We start from the raw sequence: 25,203 nt of genomic DNA on the forward strand, positions 1-25,203 counted from the left end.
CAGCGGCACAGCTGGCTGGAGCCAGGGCAGGATCTCCTCTTTGTACATCAGTGGTGTAGATAGGTAGATGGTACCCAACAACACATGCACCACCCCATACAGGTGAGTCAGCCTTCTACCAAACAGCGGACTCTAAGATCCTTGCACGGAAGATGCATTGGTCTTTCTAAAATGATGATATTTTCAATTTTTTAAAATCTCCCAATCAGTATTTCAGGGAATGAAGTGCAGCCTAGGTGGTAGGCTGGCCCTGTTTATAGTGCCACAGCTGCAGATCACCCACGTGTCTCATTTCCTGCTCTGAGCTTAGAATATAAATGAGGATATTCTCTTTGCATCCATACAAGTGTATCCTGATTACTAAAATAAAAACCTGGTGACATCATTGACTAATGTGAAGAGCAGAGAAGCCAGAAGCAGCACATCCCATAATGGTGCACCCAACGTATAGAAGGTGTTTTTTTGTTTTCACCTTCTCTTCTAACTTTGGGTCTTTCAGTATTTAAATGCCAGCTGGTCACAACACAGCTATTGTGAGGTTCTTTTATGGGGAATTCACACCTTTATCTTGGTTAACTTAAAAAAATGAAGTTAAGATTATTTTCTGGATTATATTTTTCTAAGCAAAAGGAAGTTAAATGAGAGCAAGGCAGAATTCTGCTTGCAAAAGTGCTAGGGACTCTACATGGAAACCATTTTCCCCAGCCCTACCTATTGTCTACACACTGATGCTAGAAGCAGTTCCAGATGCTCTTTTGCTTTACTGAGTTATTAGTAATGGTGTTAGTAGAGAGCTAGTAGTAATTCTTTACAGGAAGAAGAGGTTCTGCCTTTGTTGTTCTTGTCTAGGTTGTTTGCTAAAATAATTGCATAGTGAATCTCTCTCTCTTGTGTTGGGGTGATCAGACCCAACACCAGGTTGTGGGGGTGACAAAGTCCAGCAGAGTCAAAGGATTGAGAAAAAGACAGTTTGAGAGAGAAAGTTGGGACACCAGGGGGCCATCACTAGTGTACGGAGGCTGCGAAGGCCCCGAGCTCTGGGAGCCCACGCTATTTATTGGTAATCCAACAAAGAAACAGGTGGTGAAAATGTGGAGGTCAAAAGAGCAGGCGCATGATCTACAGCTGTGATGGTTTAGCATTTATATGGAACATGTTCTGCTACTTGAGATAATGGGAATAGGGGACTAGGAGCCTTGGGGGGGGGGGGCTAGAAGTAAGGAGCCAGGCAGTTTAGACACATTCCCGAGGACATTATGCAAGCCCTGCCTCGGTTTCCCTCCCAACACTCAGCTTTTCCTCAACATCTTGCTTTGCCCATTATTCATATTTTGACTAGAAAGAAAAGCCCAGGCTTGACCTAACAAGCAAGATTATGCCTTCATTAATGGTAAGGCTTGGGAGAAGATTACAAATATTTCAGTTTAGTATCTTAAGTTGCTGTCACATGGAAAAGAGTTCTAATAGCCGAAGTTGTTTGCCGATGAAAAGGTTGCCTCTACCAGTAGTGAGCAGCCTGTTACTGGTAGTGGTCAAGCAGAAGATGGTCGGTGAGGATCATAAGGATGGCCACAGTGATAGCTGTCGTGGGGCAGTGCTTTCTTTGCAAAGTACCATCGCACTAGAGATGCTGTTGCTTGTCTTTGTTGCCAGTCATTTGCTTGGCCCGAACTTGGTCTTAACTTCCCCCTCCCTCAGCATGTTCCACCACCTCTACTGAATGGGCAACTGGCCATATGATCAGTCCCCAAGCCATAACTGATCAGACTAGCAGTGGTCCCTTGGCCAAAGGGGAAGCAATCAAATTCTCTCTTATAAGAAATTGCATTTCGGTAATTCGAGATCTACCTTTATTAGCACTTCAACTGAAAAGCCATGAGAGCCACCTGGGCAGTCATCATTCTACACGTGCACAGAGAAGCCGTGATTGTTGGCTGGCAGAGTGGGAAGACCAGATGCAAAGAGGAAAATGGAGATGAAGACTATTAGTATAATTACAATAGACTGTAAGAGTTGACTTTCCTCCTGACAGCTTTCTATTCCTGGTTTCAGACCCTCCAGCTTCTCAGCATTTTCTGCCCTTGATTTTCCTAAAGCACTCCTGTATCCCTCCAGCGGATTTCTGGTTAAGTTAGTGGGGGTGAAGTCCTGTTACTTGCAAACAAATGTTTGCTGATTAAGACAACGTTTATTTCATCTGATCATCTGAACAATTATATCTGGCAGAGTGAGGACACTGAGGATGACAGAGTTTACATGATTTGCCAGTCTCCCAGCTGGGAAGTCGAGAGGCTATGAGTGTATATGATGTTAGGACTCCAGTGCCTTGATCCCACCATGAGTCTATTGACAGGGCTATGGAGTGCTTCCTGTTCTGAGTGGGAAATTATACTAGATGACCCCTAAGGTCCCATCTACTCTAACTCTCTGAAGTTGAGAGTCCATGACTCACTTAAGATTCTCTGGCTTTATAAAAAATCTCATTGGTATCCCTTTGGTTTTGTAAATAGGTGACTTCAGGGACCCTCAAGTGAAAACCATTCTAGAAGATAGTGCTCAGTCAAGATGCACGCTCTTGTTAGAGGGTGAGCTTAGTGTCGAAATGAGTGAATTTTCTTTTATTTTGTTACATGCGACCTTGTGTTCATTTCTACTCCTTAGGTAGGCAGACAGGGGTGGTGTACTGGAAGTGTATTTTTAGTCTGACATTAAAAAATGTATCATAGACACCAACACAGGAAGCAGTTTTTAGGTGAGTCAGTGTATAAATAACCTCAAAGAGTTTCATGACGGGATGGTACATCTTTCAGTTTAGCAGTTCAGCATCTGAAAACCCTTTCCCAGTTTCATTCATTCATTCGATAGGCATTATTGGGACTTGTACTACATGCTAGCATTTTGCTCAGGAGTTAAGAAATAAAGATAAGTCTTTATTCTTCATAATACAATTTCAGAAACCATCATAACCCTCTTTTGTTTAGTTTTCTCTCTCTTTTTTTTTTTTTGAAATGTAGTCTCGATCTGTTGCTTAGGCTGGAGTGCACTGGCGTGATCTTGGCTCTCACTGCAACCTCCGCCTCCCAGGTTCAAGCGATTCTCCTGTCTCAGCCTCCTGAGTAGCTGGGATTACAGGCGTGAGCCACCACGCCCAGCTAATTTTGTATTTTTAGTAGAGACGGGGTTTTACGATGTTAGTCAGCCTGGTCTCAAACTCCTGACCTTGTGATCTGCCCACCTCGGCCTCCCAAAGTCCCAAAGTGCTGGGATGACAGGCATAAGCCACCACTCCTGGCCTAAGAGTGAATTATTTAAAGGCAGGGACTCTGTGTTGTTCATTGTTATATCCTTAGCACAATTCCAGGCACAGTAAATATTCCGTGTGTACTCAAAATAATTAGGGGCTCACAGTCTAGTTCATGGAGAGAGAATTAAAAAATTACACCAGTGTGTTCAGTGCATTAAGTACCCAAAGGAGTCCACAAACATAGGAGGGGAAATGATTAACTCACGGGAAAGGCAATGTTTGATTGAGTCAAAGGTGGGGTTTTAAAGATGTGGGAATCTGTGATCACTTACAATGCGAAGGCAAAGAAACAGTCCAAGGGCAGTCTTATTTTTTTCTGGAAAGTGAAAGAGCTTGGAGAGACAACTCCAGCACTGGGTTAAGTACTTTCAAGCCAGAGTGTTTGGGCTGAATCATAAATTATGAGTGTTCGGCCTGCTGCTTATAAATTATGCGACCCTTGGCAAGGAAGTTTTTGAAACTTCCTTGTACTTCATTTTCCTCACTTATATAATAGAGAGAATAGTAGTACTACCTTTATAGGGTTGTTGTAAGGATTAAACTAGAACAGTGTATGTGAGGCTTTTACATAGTAAGTGCTGGATACATATAGTAAATGCTCAATGTAAGTGAATAGTTGGCTGGGCGCAGTGGCTCACACCTCTAATCCCAGCACTTTGGGAGGCCCACGCGGGCAGATCGCTTGAGCCCAGGGGTTCGAGACCAGCCTGAGCAACATGGTGAAACCCTGTCTCTACAAAAAATACAAAAATTATCAGGATGTGGTGGTGTGCCCCTGTAGTCCCAGCTACTTGGGAGGCTGAGGTAGGAGGACTGCTTGGGCCCAGAAGGTTGTGCCACTGCACTCCTGCCTGGTTGAGATTGTCTCTAAATAAATAAATAAGAGTGAGTAGTTATTATTCTTGGACTTGAAAGGAGGAATTGTGTTCCAGAGAGAGCATAGAAGCCCAGAAACATAGGTGGCAGGGCTGAGTGTTCAGAACAAGGACCCCGTGGATGTTAGCCACAGGCCTTTCATTACTTCCGGACAGTGGTTATTAACTTCAGGTCAAGGACTTTAACCTTGGGAGACATACATGCATAGACCCCATTTGCACGTTTAGTGTTCATATTTCAACGGAAGCCCTGAAGCTCACCCATGGAATTCAGAGGTTTATGAATCCCGATGAGGGTACGCCCCATGAGTACCAAAATGCATGCTGATCAGCACTGAAGCAATTGGAGAAAGTCCTAACATAGAAGATGTGGGAAATTCTTAGCATCCTTAGGAGAATGTGCCCACAGGCATGATTTAATTATATTTGACTATAAACCTAGCAACATGTAAATTAAAATATTTCGAAATGGAAGATATTAAGATGGGAGCAGAGGTGTATGGGAGACAAGATCTTGGAGCAGAAGAGTGGTGAGGAAGGATCAGGACAAGAGTTAGCAATGGGAACATTGTTTTGGATGAAGGTAACTCGGCAAAGGCATCAGGTATAGAGAAGGAAACGCTGATTATGCATCTCTTACGCAGGCTCAATGCTAGATGTTCAAGGTTAAATCTCTGCTGTTCTCTGTGAGGCTATTACTGGAGAACAAGTTGTAAATTTAAACAAGTATGAAATTATGGAAGTTCAGTGACTTCTCCAGAGTGATTTCAAGGTGAGAAAGTGAGGACTAAGACCGTATTTTTCTATCCTGAAATGCTCCGAAATAACATATGTGCAAAGGGCAGTAAGCCCATTTGTTGGGCTGTAGAAAAGTGTCCATATTAGAGAAAAAAGATGAGCTGCTGAAAGAGGGGCTGGTAGGTGAGCTGCCTTGATGACCAGCTAAGAAATTTGATCCTTAAGGAATTGAATATCACGTCTCTAGTGCTGAAATAAAACGTGGAATTCAGGATTTGAGACTCGTATGTAGCTTGTCCTTTGAATTATACAGTGGCTGAAAATCGTGTTTCTCTTTTTCCCGTCTGGACTCCTCACTTGGTGGTTTTCCCAACAGGAGGGCATCTGTGAACCTTTTAATGGGAGAAGTCGTCAAGCTGGGTTAGGGCTGTGCTCACAGGGCTGGCTTCGGAGGCAGGTAAAATCTGACTCCCTTTTGCTTTTCAGCTACAGACACAGCCATTGCTGCCACCACCAGCTGGGTGACTCGGAATCTAGGGGTTGCCAGTAATTGTGGGTTTAAGTCACAGAGGAAAAAGATAAGAGGAGAGCCAGGCTGGTTTTTCCACAATTAAATGTTGCCTCTCAGGCTTCTCTGTTGGCAGGAATCCAAGAGGTCAGGAACCACCAGCCATATTATTTTTGTCCCTGGCTGCCCGCTCTCATTTGTATCCCCTCCTCATTCATGGGAATGAAGAAAAGGTGGGTTGGAAATAAAAAAGCTTGTTCTAGCCTACTTTTTCCTTTATGAAACTTGTCAGAAACAAAGCTTTCCTGTGAGACAGACGAGATCCCTTCTAGTAGCTGGCTTTTCCTGCAAGCGCTTTCTGTCTCTTCTTCTCTTTCTGCTGGCAGCACAAATGTATTTTCGGGGTTAGGGGTGTTACCATTGTTGAAATCTACTTTTCTCCTTGTATAGTTATGCTGGTATGCGGTGTGATTTCTCAAGCACTGCCCTGCAGTCTGGTTCTCTGGTATTTTTGTGTTTGTTAATTGTTTAACTCTTCCATTAGTCAAACTCAAGTTGTTATCCTTTGTCACTCAAACTCCATTATAAGTGCCCCGAGGACAGGAATGGTTTTATAGTTCTTTGTTTTGGCCTCGCTGCCTTAAGTATAGAAGGCAGTAAACAGCTGGAGGTGTTTTAGATTTCTACATTCATGAAATATTAGAACTAGAAAGGATCTTAGTAAGCCTATGATCCAACTGTAGTATTTCATGAAATAATACATTATGTAAAGTGACTTACTCAAATTGTAATGCTAAATAGTGGCCTTTTTAGAGCAAGAAGCGGGTGTCCTAACTTTCCTACCCCATGACTGAGAGACATAAGGGGAAAGTACTTAGGCTGCTGAGTCAGGCAAACCTGGGTTCTCATTTTGCCTCCCTCTCACATTGGTAGCATGGCCATGGGCCTCAGTTTCCTCACTTTGAAATTGCCTCCGATGGTTTCTATCTGGCTGGCATCTGCATGGGTGAAAATGTCTACACATAGTAGGCAGGAAAAATTGTGAGCTCTTAGGAATCCTTGTTTTATTTCTTTTAAAAATACTTCATTTTTAAGAAAACACATTTCTGAGATCTTTTCGGCATCAGAAAATGGTGCCCGGTTGCTCTTGGTGAGAAGAACTTTGGAGGGAGAACAGGCCAGTAGGCCTCTTTGATGGAGATTCAGCCTAGAATGAGCTAGAAATAGAAATCAGTCCCACCCACAGGACATAAGCCTCATGGATGTGATGCCTTTTCCTTTTCCCAGTTGTCCCTCCATATAAGGGAGTTTGGGTTGATTAACTCAGCAGTTAGTAACGCAGCCCATCTTACTCACACTCAGAAGAGGATGTGGGGTAGTGGAGGAGGTCACCAGGCCAACAGGCCCAACTTGCTTCCTACGTGATAGGAACATCAGTGGTCATAAATCATTTGACGGGATAGGAGAAGTCAAGGGCTGAGGGAGGAGACGGCATTCAGGGGCAGGTGGTGGAGTGATGCATGTAGAGACCGACGCAACAGTGCTAGCGTGACCCGAAAGGAAAGAGCAATGATTTTAAGGGAAAGGCTGAGGGCGATGGCTGGAGAAGAAGAGCAGAAAGGGAGTCCAGCTTAACACTCTTGTGTTGTGGGTGGCTTTTGTTGAGGGAGGAGCAGCAGAGATCTTCCACAGCTCCACCAAGGGCCATGGTTTCCCATTATGCTTCCCATTCTCTCACACACACATATGCTTCATCCACCTTCTTTATAGTATGATGAATCTGTCCATTATCTGGAACCCCGGGTGGCAGTAGAATATTGTCCCATTGTCTCCTGGAGCCCAACTCCAGGAATGTCCTGGCTGATTGATCAAGGGAAGGACCTTATCTTCAAATAGAACCCCAAAGCTGAGCGCAGTAATTCCCCACATAAGCCGTATGAAACAAATACTCCGTGTGAATAACACTGGCCTGACTCCAGCAATAACACAGCTGTTGAAACAGCTTAGTCACCAGGGCGATGGAGGTACGCGGTGAGGGAATGTTGGGGTGTCGTGATCTGGCATTTAGCTGGCTGGCAGCAGCGCTGAGAGCCAACGTGGAGCTGTGGGAGAGCTGCAGAGAGAATCTGCTACCCGTCCACAGGCATTATTCCCTTGTTTCTTTTGAAGCCCAACCATAATCCCTTCCCTGGGCAAGGCAGACTGAGGAGGAAAACGGAAAACATTTTAGGACTGAGGGGAGGGAAAGAAATGGTTTGCTTCTTTTAGACACCTGGTTTCTGCCCCTTAATGATGCATGTTTATTTCCTGGATAACTTTTTTTTAAATGCCCCAGGCTAGGCAGAGTATAATTTAGATATGGTGAAGGGGGAAAAAAAACTCATTTATTTATCTTGCCTAGAAAAACGTCGTGACTCTTAGCTTACTTGTGTCCAGGGGATGTATGAAGAAGTCAGCAGGGAAAGTCCTGGCCCTGCTGCCTGATACTGCCTGAATCTCTGTAGCGGTTCATCTGCCAGAGTTCTTGTCTGAAGGACTCTGGGTAGATCTGGGCAAAATACTTAGCTGGTTTCGTCAGGATTTTGGGAGGACTAATAAACTGCCATGGAGCGACCCCATCCCTCTTCCAGCTCTTTGAAGAACTGACCTGTTTTCTCTTTATCCTGGACTCCCTCTGCACTGTTTGTGTTGGAAGTTGTTAAGTTAAATTAGCCATCCCTTTCCTTTCCTGGTTACTCTATGAGAATGCAGCTGTCAGTCTGTGAACTCTGCCATCATCTATTTTTAGACACAGTGTGAATGAAGCTCTCTTCTCTAATTGCATTCAGAGAGAGAGAGAGAGCGAGCAGCACTCAGGTAGATTTTCACAACAATCAAATCAGCTATTCTAAATGCTCTGTGTACCGACAGTGTCCTGGAGAGAAAGCAAAGAAACACACTGTGCGTTTTCCTCCCTTGGCTGTCAGGTTTGTTTTCTTTCCACATTAATGTTGATTATGGTCAAATAGGAAAGTGCTGTTGCCACATTTGCTTTCCAGCGTTTTAACACTTGCCGACTTAGATGGCTCTGCGTTCTCTAGCTTCGTTAGCGAAAGATCGGTTCATCATTGAATTCAGATTCTTTGGTAAACAAATTCCTTAGAAAATATCCTCCTGGCAGTATTTTCTACAAGGTTAAATCGTCTTAAGCACACTGAGAACTGTGTTAGCAGTGGGCCAAAGTTTCCTTGGGATGTCTCTTTGTCTACCTGCCCCCACATCCCAGTCCGTCTTCCACACAGCTGTCAGAATCTCCTCCTTTGCTTTATCATCATCTAATCAAAATGCTGCAGCACTCAGGGCAAGCTTCTTCCCTTTGTCATCAGACCCTTCCTGTTCTCTAGCCTTCCCTGTTCCCTCCACTCCCTCTCACATTCCCTGACATATTGATACAGTTGCTTCCCCTGACTGCACCCTGTTATTCTGTGCTTATGTGACTTTTTTTTTTTTTTTTTTTGAGACAGAATCTCGCTCTGTCGCCCAGGCTGGAGTGCAGTGGCGCAATCTCGGCTCACTGCAAGCTCTGCCTCCCGGGTTCACGCCATTCTCCTGCCTCAGCCTCCCGAGTAGCTGGGACTACAGGCGCCCGCCAACACGCCCGGCTAATTTTTTGTATTTTTAGTAGAGACGGGGTTTCACCGTGTTTAGCCAGGATGGTCTTGATCTCCTGACCTCGTGATCCGCCCGCCTCAGCCTCCCAAAGTGCTGGGATTACAGGCCTGAGCCACCGCGCCCGGCCGTGACTTTTTATACGTGGGGCTTCCTCTGCCTGTAATGCCTTCTCCTGTCTTGCTGCCTAGTGAACTCGTATTCTGCAATTCATTGGTAAATATCACCTCTTCTCAATAGGGTGAGCCAGAAGATTGCGTCTTCTGTGCTACGATTCTTGACCTTCTACTCATACTCAGAACTCTTGATCTTTTTGTGCTGACTGTATACTTCATATATACTTCTAATGCAGTACAAACTGCATGGAATTATACTTATCTATGTATATACCTGCCTTCCCCACTTTACTGTAAACAATTTGAGGGCAGTGACTTTGCCTTGTATGCCTTTTTATCCCTACTCTTTTTTTTATAGAAGTTTAATTGTTTCACTCTTTATAGACATATATAAACATACATTTTTATGTTTATATACATGTATATAGTTCCAAAACCTATTTCTATATCAGATTTGTATTTATTTATATATAGGATTTGGAACTTCTCTGAGTTTTTTTTTTTAATTATACTTTAAATTCTGAGATACATGTGCAGAATGTGCAGGTTTGTTACATAGGTATACATGTGCCATGGTGGTTTGCTGCACCCATCAACCCGTCATCTACATTGGGTATTTCTCCAAATACTATCCCTCCCCCATCCCCCCATCCCCCGACAGGCCCTGGTGTGTGATGTTCCCCTCCCTGTGTCCATCTGTTCTCATTGTTCAACTCTCACTTATGAGTGAGAACATGTGATGTTTGGTTTTCGGTTCCTGTGTTAGTTTGCTGAGAATGATGGTTTCCAGCTTCATCCATGTCCCTGCAAAGACATGAACTCATCCTTTCTTATGGCTGCATAGTATTCCATGGTGTATATGTGGCACATTTTGTTTATCCAGTCTATCATTGCTGGGCATTTGAGTCGGTTCCAAGTCTTTGCTATTGTGAATAGTGCCGCAATAAACATACACGTGCATGTGTCTTTATAGTAGAATGATTTATAATCCTTTGGGTACATACCCAGTAATGGGATTGCTGGTTCAAATGGTATTTCTGGTTCTAGATCCTTGAGGAATCGCCACACTGACTTCCACAATGGTTGAACTAATTTACACTCCCACCAACAGTGTAAAAGTGTTCCTATTTCTCCACATCCTCTCCAGCATCTGTTGTTTCCTGACTTTTTAATGATGGCCATTCTAACTGGCATGAGATGGTATCTCATTGTGGTTTTGATTTGCATTTCTCTGATGACCAGTGATGATGAGCTTTTTTTCACATGTTTGTTGGCTGCATTAGAGTCTTCTTTTGAGAAGTGTCTGTTCATATCCTTCACCCACTTTTTGATGGGGTTGTTTTTTTTCTTGTAAATTTAAGTTCCTTGTAGATTCTGGATATTAGCCCTTTGCCAGATGGATAGACTGCAAAAATTTTCTCCAATTCTGTAGGTTGCCTGTTTACTCTGATGATAGTTTCTTTTGCTGTGCAGAAGCTGTTTAGTTTAATTAGATCCCATTTGTCAATTTTGGCTTTTGTTGCCATTGCTTTTGGTGTTATAGTCATGAAGTCTTTTTTTTTTTTTTTTTTTTTTTTTTGAGACGGAGTCTCGCTCTGTTGCCCAGGCTGGGGTGCAGTGGCGTGATCTCAGCTCACTGCAAGCTCCGCCTCCCGGGTTCACGCCATTCTCCTGCCTCAGCCTCTCCGAGTAGCTGGGACTACAGGCGCCTGACACCGCGCCCGGCTAATTTTTTGTATTTTTTTAGTAGAGATGGGGTTTCACCATGGTCTCGATCTCCTGACCTCGTGATCCACCCGCCTCGGCCTCCCAAAGTGCTGGGATTACAGGCGTGAGCCACTGCGCCTGGCTAGTCATGAAGTCTTTGCCCATGCCTGTGTCCTGAATGGTATTGCCTAGGTTTTCTTCTAGGGTTTTTGTGGTTTTAGGCTTTACGTCCAGTCTTGTGCAAGGAAACCAGTAGGTGCTCAAAAATATTTGGTGGAAACAAAAATAGAGTTGGATGGTTCATCTAGCACCAGGGATTTCAGGGGTGTGGGTGCAGGGGTTTTGGGGGAGTAGAAGTAAAAACGCAGGTGATGGAGAAAGAAAGTATGAATGTCACCAAAATAGAGCAAACCACTTGTTTGATGTTAGAGTGACAGGAAATTTAGGTTTGTAAGAGTTATTTGGAGAAAGAAGGATGATAATCATTAATCTGGTAAATATTTAATGAATATCTATTGTGCAAAGACATGAGTGATATAACTGTGAACAAGACTGAGTCAGTCCCTGGCTTTCAGGAACGCAGCCTAAATAGGAGATGGGTAGGGAGGGAGATGGGGATAAGTAGTCAGGAGAAGCACCATGGAGAATGAGTGTCATAAGTGTCATATTGCTGGGTGAACGGGCTGTGGGAGCAAGAGGAGGGGTGCTATATTGAGTTTGGGTGAGTAAAAGAAGGCAAGAGTAAATCTGGGGGGAATTCCAGGAGATGAGTAGGAGTCTGGCACAAGTGGGGATGCCAAGCACTGTCTGCAGCCCAGATAAAGAAGCCTTTTGTAATTCACCCTCTCAAAGGAGGCATCTCTTTAAAATTTGGTGTGATTATGGGAACCCTGAGTATAGCAAGTATAGATAACCTTAAGTAATAGCCTTGAAATAGCAGCCAGCAGCCGAGCGCAGTGGCTCACACCTGTAATCCCAACACTTTGGGAGTCCGAGGCGGGTGGATCACCTGAGGTTGGGAGTTCAAGACCAGCCTGACCAACATGGAGAAACCCCGTCTCTACTAACAATACGAAAAAATTAGTCAGGCATGGTGGCCCATGCTTGTAATCCCAGCTACTCAGGAGGCTGAGGCAGGAGAATCGCTTGAACCCAGGAGGCAAAGGTTGCAGTGAGCGGAGGTCATGCCATTGCACTCCAGCCTGGGCAACAAGAGCGAAACTCCATCTCAAAAAAAAAAAAGAAAAAAGAAAAAAGAAAAAAAGAAATAGTAGCCAGCATTGACTGAGTGCTTACTATATGCCAGGCCTGTGCTGAGTGCTCGGTACCCGTTATCTCATTTACTCCTCACAGTGATAGGAGAAGGGCATTACCAGTACCACTATCCTCATCTTACAGATAGAGACATTTAGTGACTCCCAACATTGCACAGGCACCAAGTAGCTAAGGTGGGCTGTGGTCCCAGCTTGTCTGTCTCCAAAGCTGAGCTCTTACTCATCTTCCAAGGCTGGAGGGGAGAGGGGCTGTATTTGAAGTGGCCAACCTAGGTAGAAGGGGTAGTGAACGTTCATAGAACTAGAGCCTAGGCTGCTACATAACATCTTAGCCAATTATGCCATTTAAAGAGTTTTGATGTCATACTGAAGACAATGTAAAGGCATTGAAAGTGTTTTAGAAATCATTTCTCCAGCAGGAAGTGTGAAAATTAGACAGGAACAGAGCAGGTGTTTTAGTCATGGAGGCTGGAGATAATGGTGGCCTGAACAAGCGGCATATCAGTGGGGAGAGAGAGGAGGCTAAATCTGCAAGACATCTAGTAGAGTTGATCAAATGTGGTGGTTTGCGTTTCTAAACCATGAAAGAGGAGAGACTGGTGAAAAGTGAACGTGCAAATTCAAATATCAAGAGGGAAATCTGGACAGGAGAGGGTGACGTGCCTCCCAGGAGCAGATGAAATCCTTCAGGGTGAACGTGTTGAGTTAGATGAGGAAAGAGCTACTCTGACCTGGTGAACAATAGATATGGTTTTTTTCTGTATTCTGTGGTACTTCAGATTCATTTATTAACAAAAATTGATGTCTCCGCTTACTTTTTCAGTGGTATAGCATTTCAGCCCTAGTAGCCTTGGCTGCAATAGGGGTAAGTGGATGTTTTCTAACTGCATGTCACTTTGAAGAGAACCTAAGGTGAGCACCATTCTCCCTTGTCCTCGTCATGTTCCATAGACAGATATGTGACTTCAACCCGATGATAATGCATCAGAATACAGCAAGGAACCAGTTTTGCAATGCTTAGAAATATGTTTTCTTACATGTAGAAGATAAATTCTCTGCAATTCAAATGCTTGGTTTGATGAGGAAAGACAAGAGAAGCAATGTGAACTAAACTGTTAGGCTGGTTTGCAAAATAATTGTACTCATTCATTTTTATAACCACTCACACCCAGGCCTGTAGGGCATCTTAAGAAAACAGCTAGGGCCAAATTTATAATTAGCTGAGTCCATTTTTGCCAGACCTAACCATGTATAGGACAGGGTTTGTTTTGTTATTTCCTTAATTGAAAGCGTCAAGAAAAATTCAAGCCAGGTCAGAGAGTTTTTTATTGGGGAAGGAATGCTGGCATAAATAACTCGAGATTATATGTCTGCCAGAGGCTGGGAGGAGATTTGTCTCTGCGGCCTCTTTCTGAGGTTACCCAAACAAACTCTGGTGACTGGCAGCTCCCCTATGTAATGTGGGAATGCACACGAGCATTGAAACCTCTTTAATTTTTTTCCCAGGGCAAAGGCCCAGGAAAGTCAAAGTGTCTCTAGGAACCTAAAAGCTTTTGAAAACCATACAATCATTCTTGATTTCCTCTAATATATCTTGTCCTCTCCTTTTTCCGCTTTTATTCCAGTTAATAGGTCAACAATATAACCCAGCCACCCCGGGACTAGATGGAGAGGGAACTGGTATTGGTTAACAACCTTAGGGAGCAGTTCCCGCTGTTTCCATACTGCAAAGGTGGGAACTGAGACTTACTCAAGGTTGTTCAGGTGGGAAGTCATAAAAGAATTCAAAATCAGATCCATTCGGTGCCCAATTTATACACTTTGTATTATCCTGGCTGGCAAATACCTGTTTCAAATATAGAAGGTGTAGAGCTTAGGTGAGAAGCATTCTGATGTCTTCCGCAATTAAGGTTCTAGTGGCCTTTTCATTGCTTTTCCTTCTCACCACATTCCCACCCCAGGGACCATTCTTACATTAAGCAGCTGCCCTAGATTTGTTGGGGACACTAGACCTCTTCCCTAGCGATTTCTAGCACCCCCCTCCCACCATTTCTGGCTTATAGAAGGGACTTTCCACTTGCCTGCAGAAAAACTGATTGGCTTTGCTTTTCTCAAGCAGGGCAGGGCAGTATAACTGGCATAGAGACAGACTTCCTAAGGATACAATTAGTTGATACTTCCCAATATGGAAAGGCATGGATCTTTCTGTCTGTAACCACACTCTGCAGTCGAGGTCTGCTCCTATGGAACCCTGGAGCACAGGGGAAACTGCCCCATAACGGGATGGAAATGGTAAGTGTAACAAACGACAGTGCCTTTCCACACTTCCCTTCCTCCTCTGAATGAATTCTCCACCCAAGTAAAATATGTCTCCAAAGCTATTTGAGAAATGTGAAGCTTGGCTAGCCCATAGGACCTATGGGCTTCTATACCAAAGCTGCTGGTATAGTATAGGTATGGAATACCATGGATTTCAAATCTGTAAATGCCATATGCTGATACCTTACAACTGTACCCCCACGAAACTGGTATAACCAGTGTCCTTGTTTTATAGGGAACGTTCTCCAGTGCCAAATGTAGCTTAGCCTTCCTGCCATTCTCCCAGGGAGTTCAAATTGGATTCTTCACCTTCATTATCTCTGGGGGGTGGAGGGGAAGTATTGCCCACGCAGTATCCCAGGAGTCATGAAACCAGTGTTTTATTAAATGCAACATCATCATTAATGCAGAACTTTATTTCCAAGTCCATTGGAGGCAGAAGAGAAAATTCGGGTAACTGGCTTCGCAGTTTTACTGTGTTCGTCTGTCTAGTGCTTTCCTGTTTCTGGGTTTTGTGATCTAGGTTTGGATTAGGGAGTCAGAGTGGGAAGCTCCATGTTCCTGAAACCTGGTAATAATTTTGAGTTAAGGATAAGTATAAGAGTTTCACTTCCCTAATAAAATGTCAACAACAATACCTTACCCTTCATGCTTTCTGCTCTGTCTTGAGCATTTCTTCATGCAGTAACTAGTGTAATAATCATGAAATTCTAGGCGTCAAGTCTTATCCCAACAGGTAGGGAACCAGGTCTGCTAAGACTGACGTGTGCTACCTCATGTGCTATCTGTCTGGCGGTGGGGGGGTGATGTCAGAGTCTAGTAAGGGTCACTTGAACAGGCCATCCTCCCTGTGGTTTCTGTTTTTTATGTACATCATAAAAGATGGCAGGATGCTACGAGACTATTGGCTATGAAGCTCTAGGGTCCTGAGTCTGGTATTTCTAGGGTAGGGCTTTCTGCATTATGGCATCTTCACCTCATAAACAGGAATAACACCTCTGCTTCGGATTGCACAGGAAGTAAGGAGATGATAACGTGAGGAGACGACAGAACATGCTATAATTTCAACAACCAATAATAGATGGCTTTAGAAAGCTTAGATTAGATAATTCCAGACATTCTTATGAGCCATACTTGCAGCCTTCCGGGAACACTGCCTGTTTCTCTCCTGTAGAAAGCTGGAAAGGTATTTAGTTTGTGTTGAGTGGCTCTTTGACCAAGTATGCTTGATTCAGCTGTTAGTTTCTTTTGAATTCTACTGTGTTTGTTTGTTTTCACCAACAAAGGTAGTAGAGTGCAGTGGGGCCCTCACGGGATCCAGACTTAAGCTCTGCTGTTTACTAGCCATATATTCTTGGGCAATTTATATAACATCTTCTTCCCAGGGTGGATGCGAGGCCTGAAGAAGGCTGGTGCATGTTAGCCTCTGATGAAGGAGCGCTGTTGCTCTTATAAAGACTTAGCCTATTCATATTGTGTGACTGCTTTGAGGGGCTTCTTTTATCACAAGTTAGCCAGTGTTCTTTAAGCAATACAAAAAAAGTGATTTTATTTTAAGGCAATTTCAATGACTTTATACAAGTTCCTTAAGATCTTTACTCATTAATTAAAATAAAATATTCATGTCAACTTCATGGAATTGTTGGGAACATTAAACAAGGTAATTTAAAGCACAGAAACCACAGGAGCTTAATACGGAGTAATTGAACATTAAAATACTGTGTGCAATTTTCGTTTTAAACAGCATATTTTAAAATAGTTTTTCCTTTGAGGATCCTCAACAGATTAGAATAATTTTGAAGCTGGGACCAGGCAAGGAAGCAATCCTGTCCAGCCTTGTCTCTCTGAGGCACCTGCTCTGAACCAGGCCCACCACAAACATTTGTCTGGCTTGGGGAAACAGTATGAATGAAGGCATGCCTATCCTGTGTCTAAATATTTAGAAGTGATAAATCAGGCCAGGACACTGTTAAGCCAAGTACGTTGCATCCTCTGATGATGAGTTACTTGCATAATGAACAGGATGGCCAGGTTCAAATTGAGGACTCATGGATGACTTGGAATTCTGTGCCAAGATGTGACTGGCCAGGAAGTGTAGGCCCCTACACCCCTTTTCTCCCCACCTCTGGCTCCATCCCATAAAAAGAGGGGCCTTGCATGCTTGTACATGGACACCCTAACCTCCGAGCTCAAGCTCCATTCGTATCTTCCAACAAATAGCAGCCTTTTCACTCCCACCCGCCCGACCATCCAAGAGTATACAGGTGGTTGTCTCATTCTTCTTGGGAAGCCAGACATGGAAAGAGGCCACACAGACCTTGGAAGTAAGATAAGAGTTCAGAGCTGTCTAGGCAGAATGTTCTGGAGTCTGACATCTCGGAGCATGGTCTAGAAGTGAGGGGGTCTGCAGGCTCTAGGTATATATATCCCCTTCACTTGGGAGTCTTCTTGTCCTATAAAGAAGGGAACAGTTGACAGAGTGGGACCCTTTAAAAGTGTGGGGCCCAAACTTCAAAGGCCCCTCTTGCCTGTGTCTAAGGCTAGTGTTGCACTGAACCCTGCAGCTCCAAGGAGAACAACCTGTGAGTAATTTGTAACCTGTGTGTGAGCTGATGACGTTTTTTACAGCTTTTCATATTTATACTCTTGTGTTTCTCCAAGCACCCTTTTCAACACGGTTGAAAGTCCCAATTCCTACTCCCGGCATTAGAAGTAGGATGTACTTTATTGCCCAAGATTTGGCTCCATGGGAGCTCTGACTGATTCTTTCCGTTGACCACTGAGGCTACCAAGTGGGGAGAAGTTGTAGCCAGCTTGGTCCCTGACCAGGGGGAGATACCAGCTCTGAGCACTGTTTCTGCCAAGCTGGGAGTGGTGCAGTTTCTTGTACAGACCCTTGCTCTTCTCCACCTCCAGTCCTGGGTCTATGTATTCCCCTGGTGTCCTCAAGTCCAAAGTCTCTCCTTGGATCATGCACAGATGGGAAGATGTGGGAGAACTGAGGTCCAGCAGTTTGTGTGCAGACTTTGACCCAGTCACCCCATTGTCAGTGCCATGCTTTGTTCTGTCTTCTGCAACCCCTGGTACTTTCAAATTCTGAGTGGCTTCAGGTTCCTGCAGACATATTGGCTCACTTTTCTAGAATATCCCCTCTATAGGAGTGTAGGCTGTGGCTGCCAGGAAACCCTACTTCATGTATTTTTTATCCTTTAAAAAAATTTTGAGGCCAGGCACGGTGGCTCACGCCTGTAATCCCAACACTTCGGGAGGCTGAGGCAGGCGGATCACCTGAGGTCAGGAGTTCAAGACCAGCCTGACCAACATGGAGAAACCCTGACTCTGCTAACAATACAAAATTAGCCAGGCATGGTGGTGCACGCCTGTAATTCCAGCTACTTGGGAGGCTGAGGCAGGAGAATTGCTTGAACTCGGGAGGCAGAGGTTGCAGTGAGCCGAGATCATGCCATTGCACTCCAGCCTGGGTAACGAGCAAAACTCTGTCTTAAAAAAAAAAAATTGAAATCTCTTGTCTGCTCATGTGTCTACAGTTAGTTTTTTCCCCTTGTGATTTAATATCTTTTGCTTTTCTTTTTACTGTCTTTGTCTTTATTTTGTGGAATTTCAGGAGGAAAACACAGTGGCCAATTCACTATGTTTAACTGAGGATAAAAATAGGAATAATAGAATAGTGGGTACTGATGTTCATCGAGGGTTTCCTCTATATCAGAATGGCCTCAAATTCCTTCTTCCATGGATCATCTCTTCCTTTTCCTAGATTTCTTCTGAGAACCAGGGATCTGCCATGCTGCCATGTCAGCTTTAAGCCACCGTAGAAAAGCCCTGCTTTTCAGAGGGCAGTTATTCCTGTTTCCCTTGTGACTTGTATGTGTTCAGGTTTAGTAAACATTTATTAAGCACCTACTGCATACTAGGCAGCATGCAGTGCTTTTGCTAACTTGACTTTTAACCCTTGTTGCAGCGCTGGAGGAGGTGGGTATTACTTAGATGAGCAAACTCAGGTGCCTGGATACTGAGACTTCTTCAAGGCTGAATAGCCAGAGCCTAAAATTGTGCCCATTTTCATAACCCTAGTGGTGGCAGGATCTCCAGTCATTTCGGAAATGTGATTTGTGCTTTTTTTGTTTTTCCTCATTAAGACTTCTCTGGAGGGGTAGGGTGGGGAGAGGGGGGTAGCGGAGGGAGGGTGGGGAGTGGTGGGGAGCTGGAGAGATTAAGTTTTTGTGCGTGTGTCATTTTAAGGTGGCTCGGGAGCGGCCCGGAGGAACGAGGGACCGAACCGGGAGCCATGCCCCACTGAGGGGGGGCCGCACAGCCGCAGCCACCGCCGCAGGGTGGGGTGGGAGGGGCCGGAGCCGCCGCCACCGCCGCCTCCAGGGTGGGTGCCTTTCGCCGTGGACGCCGACCGTCTGGGACGAGGGTTTCATCACCTTCAATGGTTTTGAACCAATGAAGCTGTATTCCCTTAAAAAGACGGACAGCCCATCGTGTGAACTACAGAGTTTGTGGACAGATTTATAGCGGGTTCCTGGCGGCGTCCTGCACGCGGACTCCTGCGAGTTCCCCTAAGTTCTTAGAGGACTGCTTTGCCTTTTGATCTGAGAGTTGCGAAGTTCCATAAAGAATGGCCCTCGTGGATAAGCACAAAGTCGAGAGACAGCGATTGGACAGAATTCGTGAAGTATCCGCCCCCGGATCATGAAGGGCCCCTGCACTCCCGCACCCGGTGGCGCTGCGGGACGCCGCGACTGCACCTGCACCGTGGACGTGCCCACCCTGAAGGACCTGGCCACTGCGGCCTTCCGTGACGCGCAGTCCACGCAGGAAATCCACGAGAAGGCTCTAACGAAGCCTTGGGGGCCATGATGTACCACGCCATCATCCTCACCAGGGAGGACCTAGGAAAGTTCCAGGCCCCGAGGGTGATCGTGCGGATAGGCAGTGGCTACGAGAACGTGGACATCAAGGCTGCCGGCGAGCTCGGAATTGCGGTGTGCAACATCCCGTCTGCAGCCGTGGAGGGGACAGCGGACTCCACCACCTGCCACGTCCTCAGTCTGTACCCGAGGAACGCGTGGCTGTAGCAGGCACTGCGGGAAGGCACACGGGTTCAGAGCGTGGAGCAGATCCACGAGGTGGCCTCGGGAGCGGCCCGCATCCGTGGGGAGACGCTGGGCCTCATCGGCTTTGATCGCAGGGGGCAGGCGGTTGCGGTTCGAGCCAAGGCCTTTGGACTCAGCATCATATTTTATGACCCCTACTTGCAGGATGGGATCGAGCGGCCCCTGGGCGTGCAGAGGGTCTACACTCTGCAGGATTTGCTGTATCAGAGCGACTGCGCCTCCTTGCACTGCAATCTCAACGAACATAACCACCACCTCATCAATGACTTTACCGTAAAGCAGATGAGGCAGGGAGCATTCCCTGTGAACGCACCCCGTGGTGGCCTGGTGGACGAGAAAGCCTTGGCACAAGCTCTCAAGGAGGGCAGGATACGAGGGGCAGCCCTTGACGTGCATTGAGTCGGAGCCCTTTAGCTTTGCTCAGGGTCTGTTGAAAGATGCACCGAATCTTATCTGCACTCCTCACAGGACCTGGTACAGCGAGCAGGCGTCACTGGAGATGAGGGAGGCAGCTGCCACTGAGATCCGCCGAGCCATCACAGGTCGCATCCCAGAAAGCTTAAGAAACTGTGTGAACAAGGAATTCTTTGTCACATCAGCACCTTGGTCAGTAATAGACCAGCAAGCAATTCATCCAGAGCTCAATGGTGCCACGTACAGATATCCGCCAGGCATCGTGGGCGTGGCTCCAGGCATCGTGGGCGTGGCTCCAGGCATCGTGGGCGTGGCTCCAGGCATTGTGGGCGTGGCTCCAGGAGGACTTCCTGCAGCCACGGAAGGGATCATCCTTGGAGGCATCCCAGTGACTCACAACCTCCCAACAGTGGCACATCCTTCCCAGGTGCCGTCTCCCAACCAGCCCACAAAACACGGGGACAATCGAGAGCACTCCAACGAGCAATAGCAGAGAATGCCAGAAGATAATCATTCAGATACACTTGGGACCAAGAGACAGTGAAAAATAGATGAACTCAGAGAAAAAGAATCGGATGGTCTTTGTAACTGATTCTGGACATATGCATCATTGATGTTGCAGTGTTGAAACCACAAGAGCTAGAAAACTGAAGATGTCGTCTGCTTACGGAAGCGCTGAAAGACTAGGATGTGACTTATTAACGACCAACTTCTGTTATTGTGTGTTAAGTTTTTCATCTGTGCCTCAAATCACAAAGAATAAATAGAGCTTTTTCCTTTATCAGCCCCTTGGGCACAGCAGGTCCTGAACACCCTGCTCTGCAATGTTGCATCAAGAGTTCAAACAACAAAATAAAAAATATTAAGAGGAAATCCCCATCCTGTGACTTGAGTCCCTTAAGTCTACAGGGGCTGGTGACCTCTTTTTGCTAATAGGAAAATTACATTACTACAAAATGGGGAGAAAACTGTTTGCTTGTGGTAGACACCTGCACACATAGGATTGAAGACAGTACAGGCTCCTGTACAGAGAAGCGTCTCTTCCATCTGAACTGCATACTGAGCGGGCAAGTTGGTTGTAAGTTCAGTAAAACCCTCTGATACAAAAAAAAAAAAAAGTTTCACAAGCTGTTTGTACTCAAATACATTTTCTCAATTTCAGATCCTCTGCTGTTTTATTGAGTGGAAAGTTGAGCTAAAAGGGTTCAAGAAGAATAATGTTGCATTTCCTTATGTCTCAGGAAATACTTTTTATGGTAACTTGTCAGATTGTCTATGAACAAACCCACTTTTTTAGACATTGATAAAGTCTTCTTCACGTGATATTTTATACAAGAGCACTTCAGATGTATTAGATGTGACTGATTTTAACAAATCCTATTAGATTTGTATCAACTAGTTACATGTTCTGTTCATAGTCTTTTGTGAATCATTGCCTTTTGTTTGAAAAGATGGCCTCTTTTGAGTCCTTGTTTGGATACATTCCTGTTTTTGTGACAAAAGAAAAACTTTAAAATTGTCCCAAGCAGAAAAATAATGGCTATCAGAATTATGTTTTGTTTTAGTGTGAGTTACCGTTACTGTATTTGTTTATTGTAAACGTGGACATTTAGCGTTCACTGCAGTTTTCAATAAAAAGTAATTAAAATTTGTTAAGTTCTGAAATTCAAGTACATCTCACTAATGTAAAAGTTCTCTACTTGAGATGTTTAAGGCAAGTGCGTCGTCAATTAGCCAATTTCCAACTCTTGTTACTACAGGGTTCTATCTGCCTATTCCATAACCAGACTCAAGAACGCTGACAATTACCTCATGTGATACAAAGTTTAATTGAAAAATCAAAACCTCACACAAGTCCATCATTATCAAGTCATGCCATCCTTAAGATGTAATGGTGGGTTAGAGCTAAGTCAATTAAAAAAAACAAAGTTGCTCAACTTTTAGAATTCTGATTTTAATTTACCCCAAAGCAAAATGACCTGGACCTGGTTCAAGGGAGGGAAGTGAACTTTGAAACTCTTTTGCCAATAACCTAACAAAATGATATTTACAAAGAAGTGTTGCAAAATAGTCCCATGAGTTAAGAACTTGAAGTTGATTTAATGGATCTTCTTTTTAAATAAAATTAAACCTTTATACTCAAAAAAAAAAAAAAAAGACTTCTCTGCTCTTGAGCTTGCTCATCATAGCATAAAACAGACAAAATTAATAGGTGCAATGTTTTATTAATCTCATCTCCTTAATGAGTTCTGTGGTGAGTTTAACTCATTCGTGGTCCAGTCCTACTGTTATGGAAGTATGTGTGAACATTCATTTGTGCAATTATGTATTATTCCTATCTGTGTATAAGTCTTTAATTTTGGAAAAACACTTTGCCTTTTACATTAACTTCATCCACAATATGAAGGGATTTTGACTTTTGGAAAAGTAGCAAATCCTATATTTGAGAACTTTCGGGAATAAGTTTGAGAAGGATGTTTTCAGACAGAGTGTGACCAGAGAAGAGCCCCAGAGGGACGTGTCTGAGGGGTGGCTGAAAAACTTGGTCATGTTTATCAGAGAGGAAAGAGAATGCAGGCAGATGTGGTATGGTTTTCAAGAACACAAGGCACTTTTTATGGAAGAAGGAAGGACATCACCTTCCATGTGGCTTCTACAGGCAGACCAAGGACCCGTGGTACAAGTTATGGGAGGATGAGGTCTGACCATTTGTGCTCCCTCAGAGGGAGTGAGGCCCTGTCTCTGGAAGAGTTCAAATGGAGACTCTTGACTCTGGCAGAGTGGACGTGAGAGGGGACCCAGCATTTGGCTTAGACTTTCATCGTATGACTTCTAAGTCTTCAGGTTTGGAGTTTGATAGAAATTAATATTTCTGTTTTGTCTTGTTGGTTTCCATGGCAAAGTCTATAAGAATTTTTTGAGCTGTTTCTAAAATATCTTTCCGAAAGTCATTTCTGAAACGTGCATCCTTTCTCTTGCAGGAGAAAATGCAGAAGTCTCCATGGACGTTTCCCTGGCTTACCGTGATGATGCGTTTGGTGAGTGGACTGAAATGGCCCATGAGAGAGTACCACGGAAACTCAAATGCACCTTCACATCTCCCAAGGTATGACCCCTTGCTGTCTAAGCCGACAGAGTTTTTATCTGGTTCGCAGGTATGTGGAAAGATGTGCTGACTTTTCATAGGTGTGTCCCTTCTTCGCACGAGGACAGCTTTGGTCATACCTCTTCTGCAGAGCATTGTATTTCCTCCTCTCTCCTGCCACGGCCCTTTCCTAACTTTGCTTTTGCCTATTACTGTGAAGATTTCCTGCGAAATTGTAAAAACATGAGGTTGAAGCCTCTGCGTACCTTGCCCCAGCTTTAGCCATTTTTTTCCTAAAGAGGAGAAAGATTAGGTGGTTTTATCACTGACGGTGTGACCTCAGGTAAGCTTACATCATCTGTCTGAGCTGCAGTTTTTCTTCTGCAAGATGAGATAAGAGTACCTACCTTGGGAGTCTCTTTAAGGGCTAGATCAAGCTTGTCCAACTTGCTGCCTGCAGGCCGCATGCAGCCCAGGATGGCTTTGAATGTGGCCCAATGCAAATTCATTACTTTCTGAAAACATTATAAGATCTTTTTGTGATTTTTTTTTTTTTTTTAGCTCATCAGCTATTGTTAGTGTATTTTATGTGTGGCTCAAGACAATTCTCCTCATTCCAGTGTGGCCCAGAGAAGCCAAAAGATTGGACACCCCTGGACTAGATGATACAATGAACGTAGGCAGGATGACCTTATAATTTAACATCTTGTCTGGGACATGTTTGAGAGTCAAAGCGGATATTAACCAGATGGGCCACTAGGAGAAAACATATAAACTAAGGCTCCCCATGGGTAAACCTAAGTACCCATTGCAGTGTTTTGTGAAACACTAGGGAAGTCTCCCTCCCCCAGGTTTCCTAGAACAAAGCTACAGAAAGTGTGTTCTGAGAACCAACAGTGGCAGCATCACCTGAGAGGTTTTAGGAAAGGCAGATTCCCAGGGCACACCCAGAACGTATTAAGTCAATGTCTCAGGGTATAGGAGCAAGGAATCTGTGTTTTAACAGGCCTTCAGTTTATTACCTTAAACTCAATGAAGTTTGAGAGCCACTGCCCTAGACTCTCTGCTGAGTGCTAAATACAGGGCTGTCCTCCAGAGAAAGCCATTTGTAGGTAGAAATGAATGATAGAAACTAGAGGAAGCAGGAGAGAGGAATAGCTAACATTTTCCGATCTTTGCATGCAACCAAGAAAATTAACCTTTCTAGCTATCTCTGCAAGTTGACTGCATCTTTGAAATACTGGTTGAACATCTAAGCTAGATGGCTTTTGGATACAGAATTGTATCCTTAGAAAAGGGATATTTATACACATGGAGGGCACTGAGTAGCTAGGGGGAAGGGTGTTTGCCTGCAACTGCTTCTTAATGCTTAATTATCTTTAGGATGTGTTGATCCCTTGCAAGAAAGATATTAAACCTTGCAAGGTACGAAGGAAATGAATCATCAAGTCTCTGCTTTTTGATTGCAGTGAAATTGAGTCTTGAGTCTCAAGATTAAATGAGAAATTGCTTTAAAGCTTTTGAGTCCCTGGTGGATTGTGAAGTCAAAAAAAAAAAAGTCAAGTTGCCACCTGCTGTAATTTGTCCTAATTAGCGAGTCTCATGCTGGAGTTGGGGGAGAACTGGGGGTGGGGGAAGGAAGGAGCGAGAGAGGAATCTTTCTTCTTAAACGCCCTAAATACTGGCAGAGGCAGGACTTTAGTGCATGAAGAGAAATCTCTAACAGGATACAACGAATTTGTCTCTGAGACAGGAAGGTTGAGCCAGTGTCCCAGATGCCAATGTGTCTTTTAATTTGAACTTAGGTAAATTTGTGTCAAGGGTGTCCATGTTACTCAGTAGTGACAGGGAAATGTGGGGCACCCAGAGACCCATCGTGGGGGATTAGAAGTGACCCTGGAGATCATCTTACTTAACTTTCTGACTTAGGAGGAAACTGAGGCCAAATGAGGCAGGGTGACCCAAGGTACCCAGCAAGGAACATGGTCAGGACTAGAATCAGCCTCCTGGCCTACAGTTCAGGAGTCTTTATCACAGCACAATGCCTGCCTTTGGGCAGTGCCCATGTCCTTCT

General features: G+C 44.5%; 1 protein-coding gene and 1 pseudogene across 3 annotated transcripts in view; both read left to right on the top strand.

Moving 5' to 3' along the window:
• WLS (Wnt ligand secretion mediator) overlaps positions 1 to 25,203 on the top strand; it is a 130,768-nt gene that overhangs the window by 49,243 nt on the left and 56,322 nt on the right. For all 3 annotated transcript variants that reach the window (XM_030823162.1, XM_030823161.1, XM_030823160.1), the window contains exon 3: positions 23,026 to 23,150. In XM_030823162.1, the coding sequence (XP_030679022.1) occupies positions 23,026 to 23,150 (125 nt within the window). The remainder of the gene's footprint in view (positions 1 to 23,025; positions 23,151 to 25,203) is intronic.
• On the top strand, positions 19,068 to 20,573 carry LOC100587018 (annotated as a pseudogene).

This window comes from Nomascus leucogenys, chromosome 12 (assembly GCF_006542625.1).
Source record: "Nomascus leucogenys isolate Asia chromosome 12, Asia_NLE_v1, whole genome shotgun sequence".
NCBI lineage: Eukaryota > Metazoa > Chordata > Mammalia > Primates > Hylobatidae > Nomascus > Nomascus leucogenys.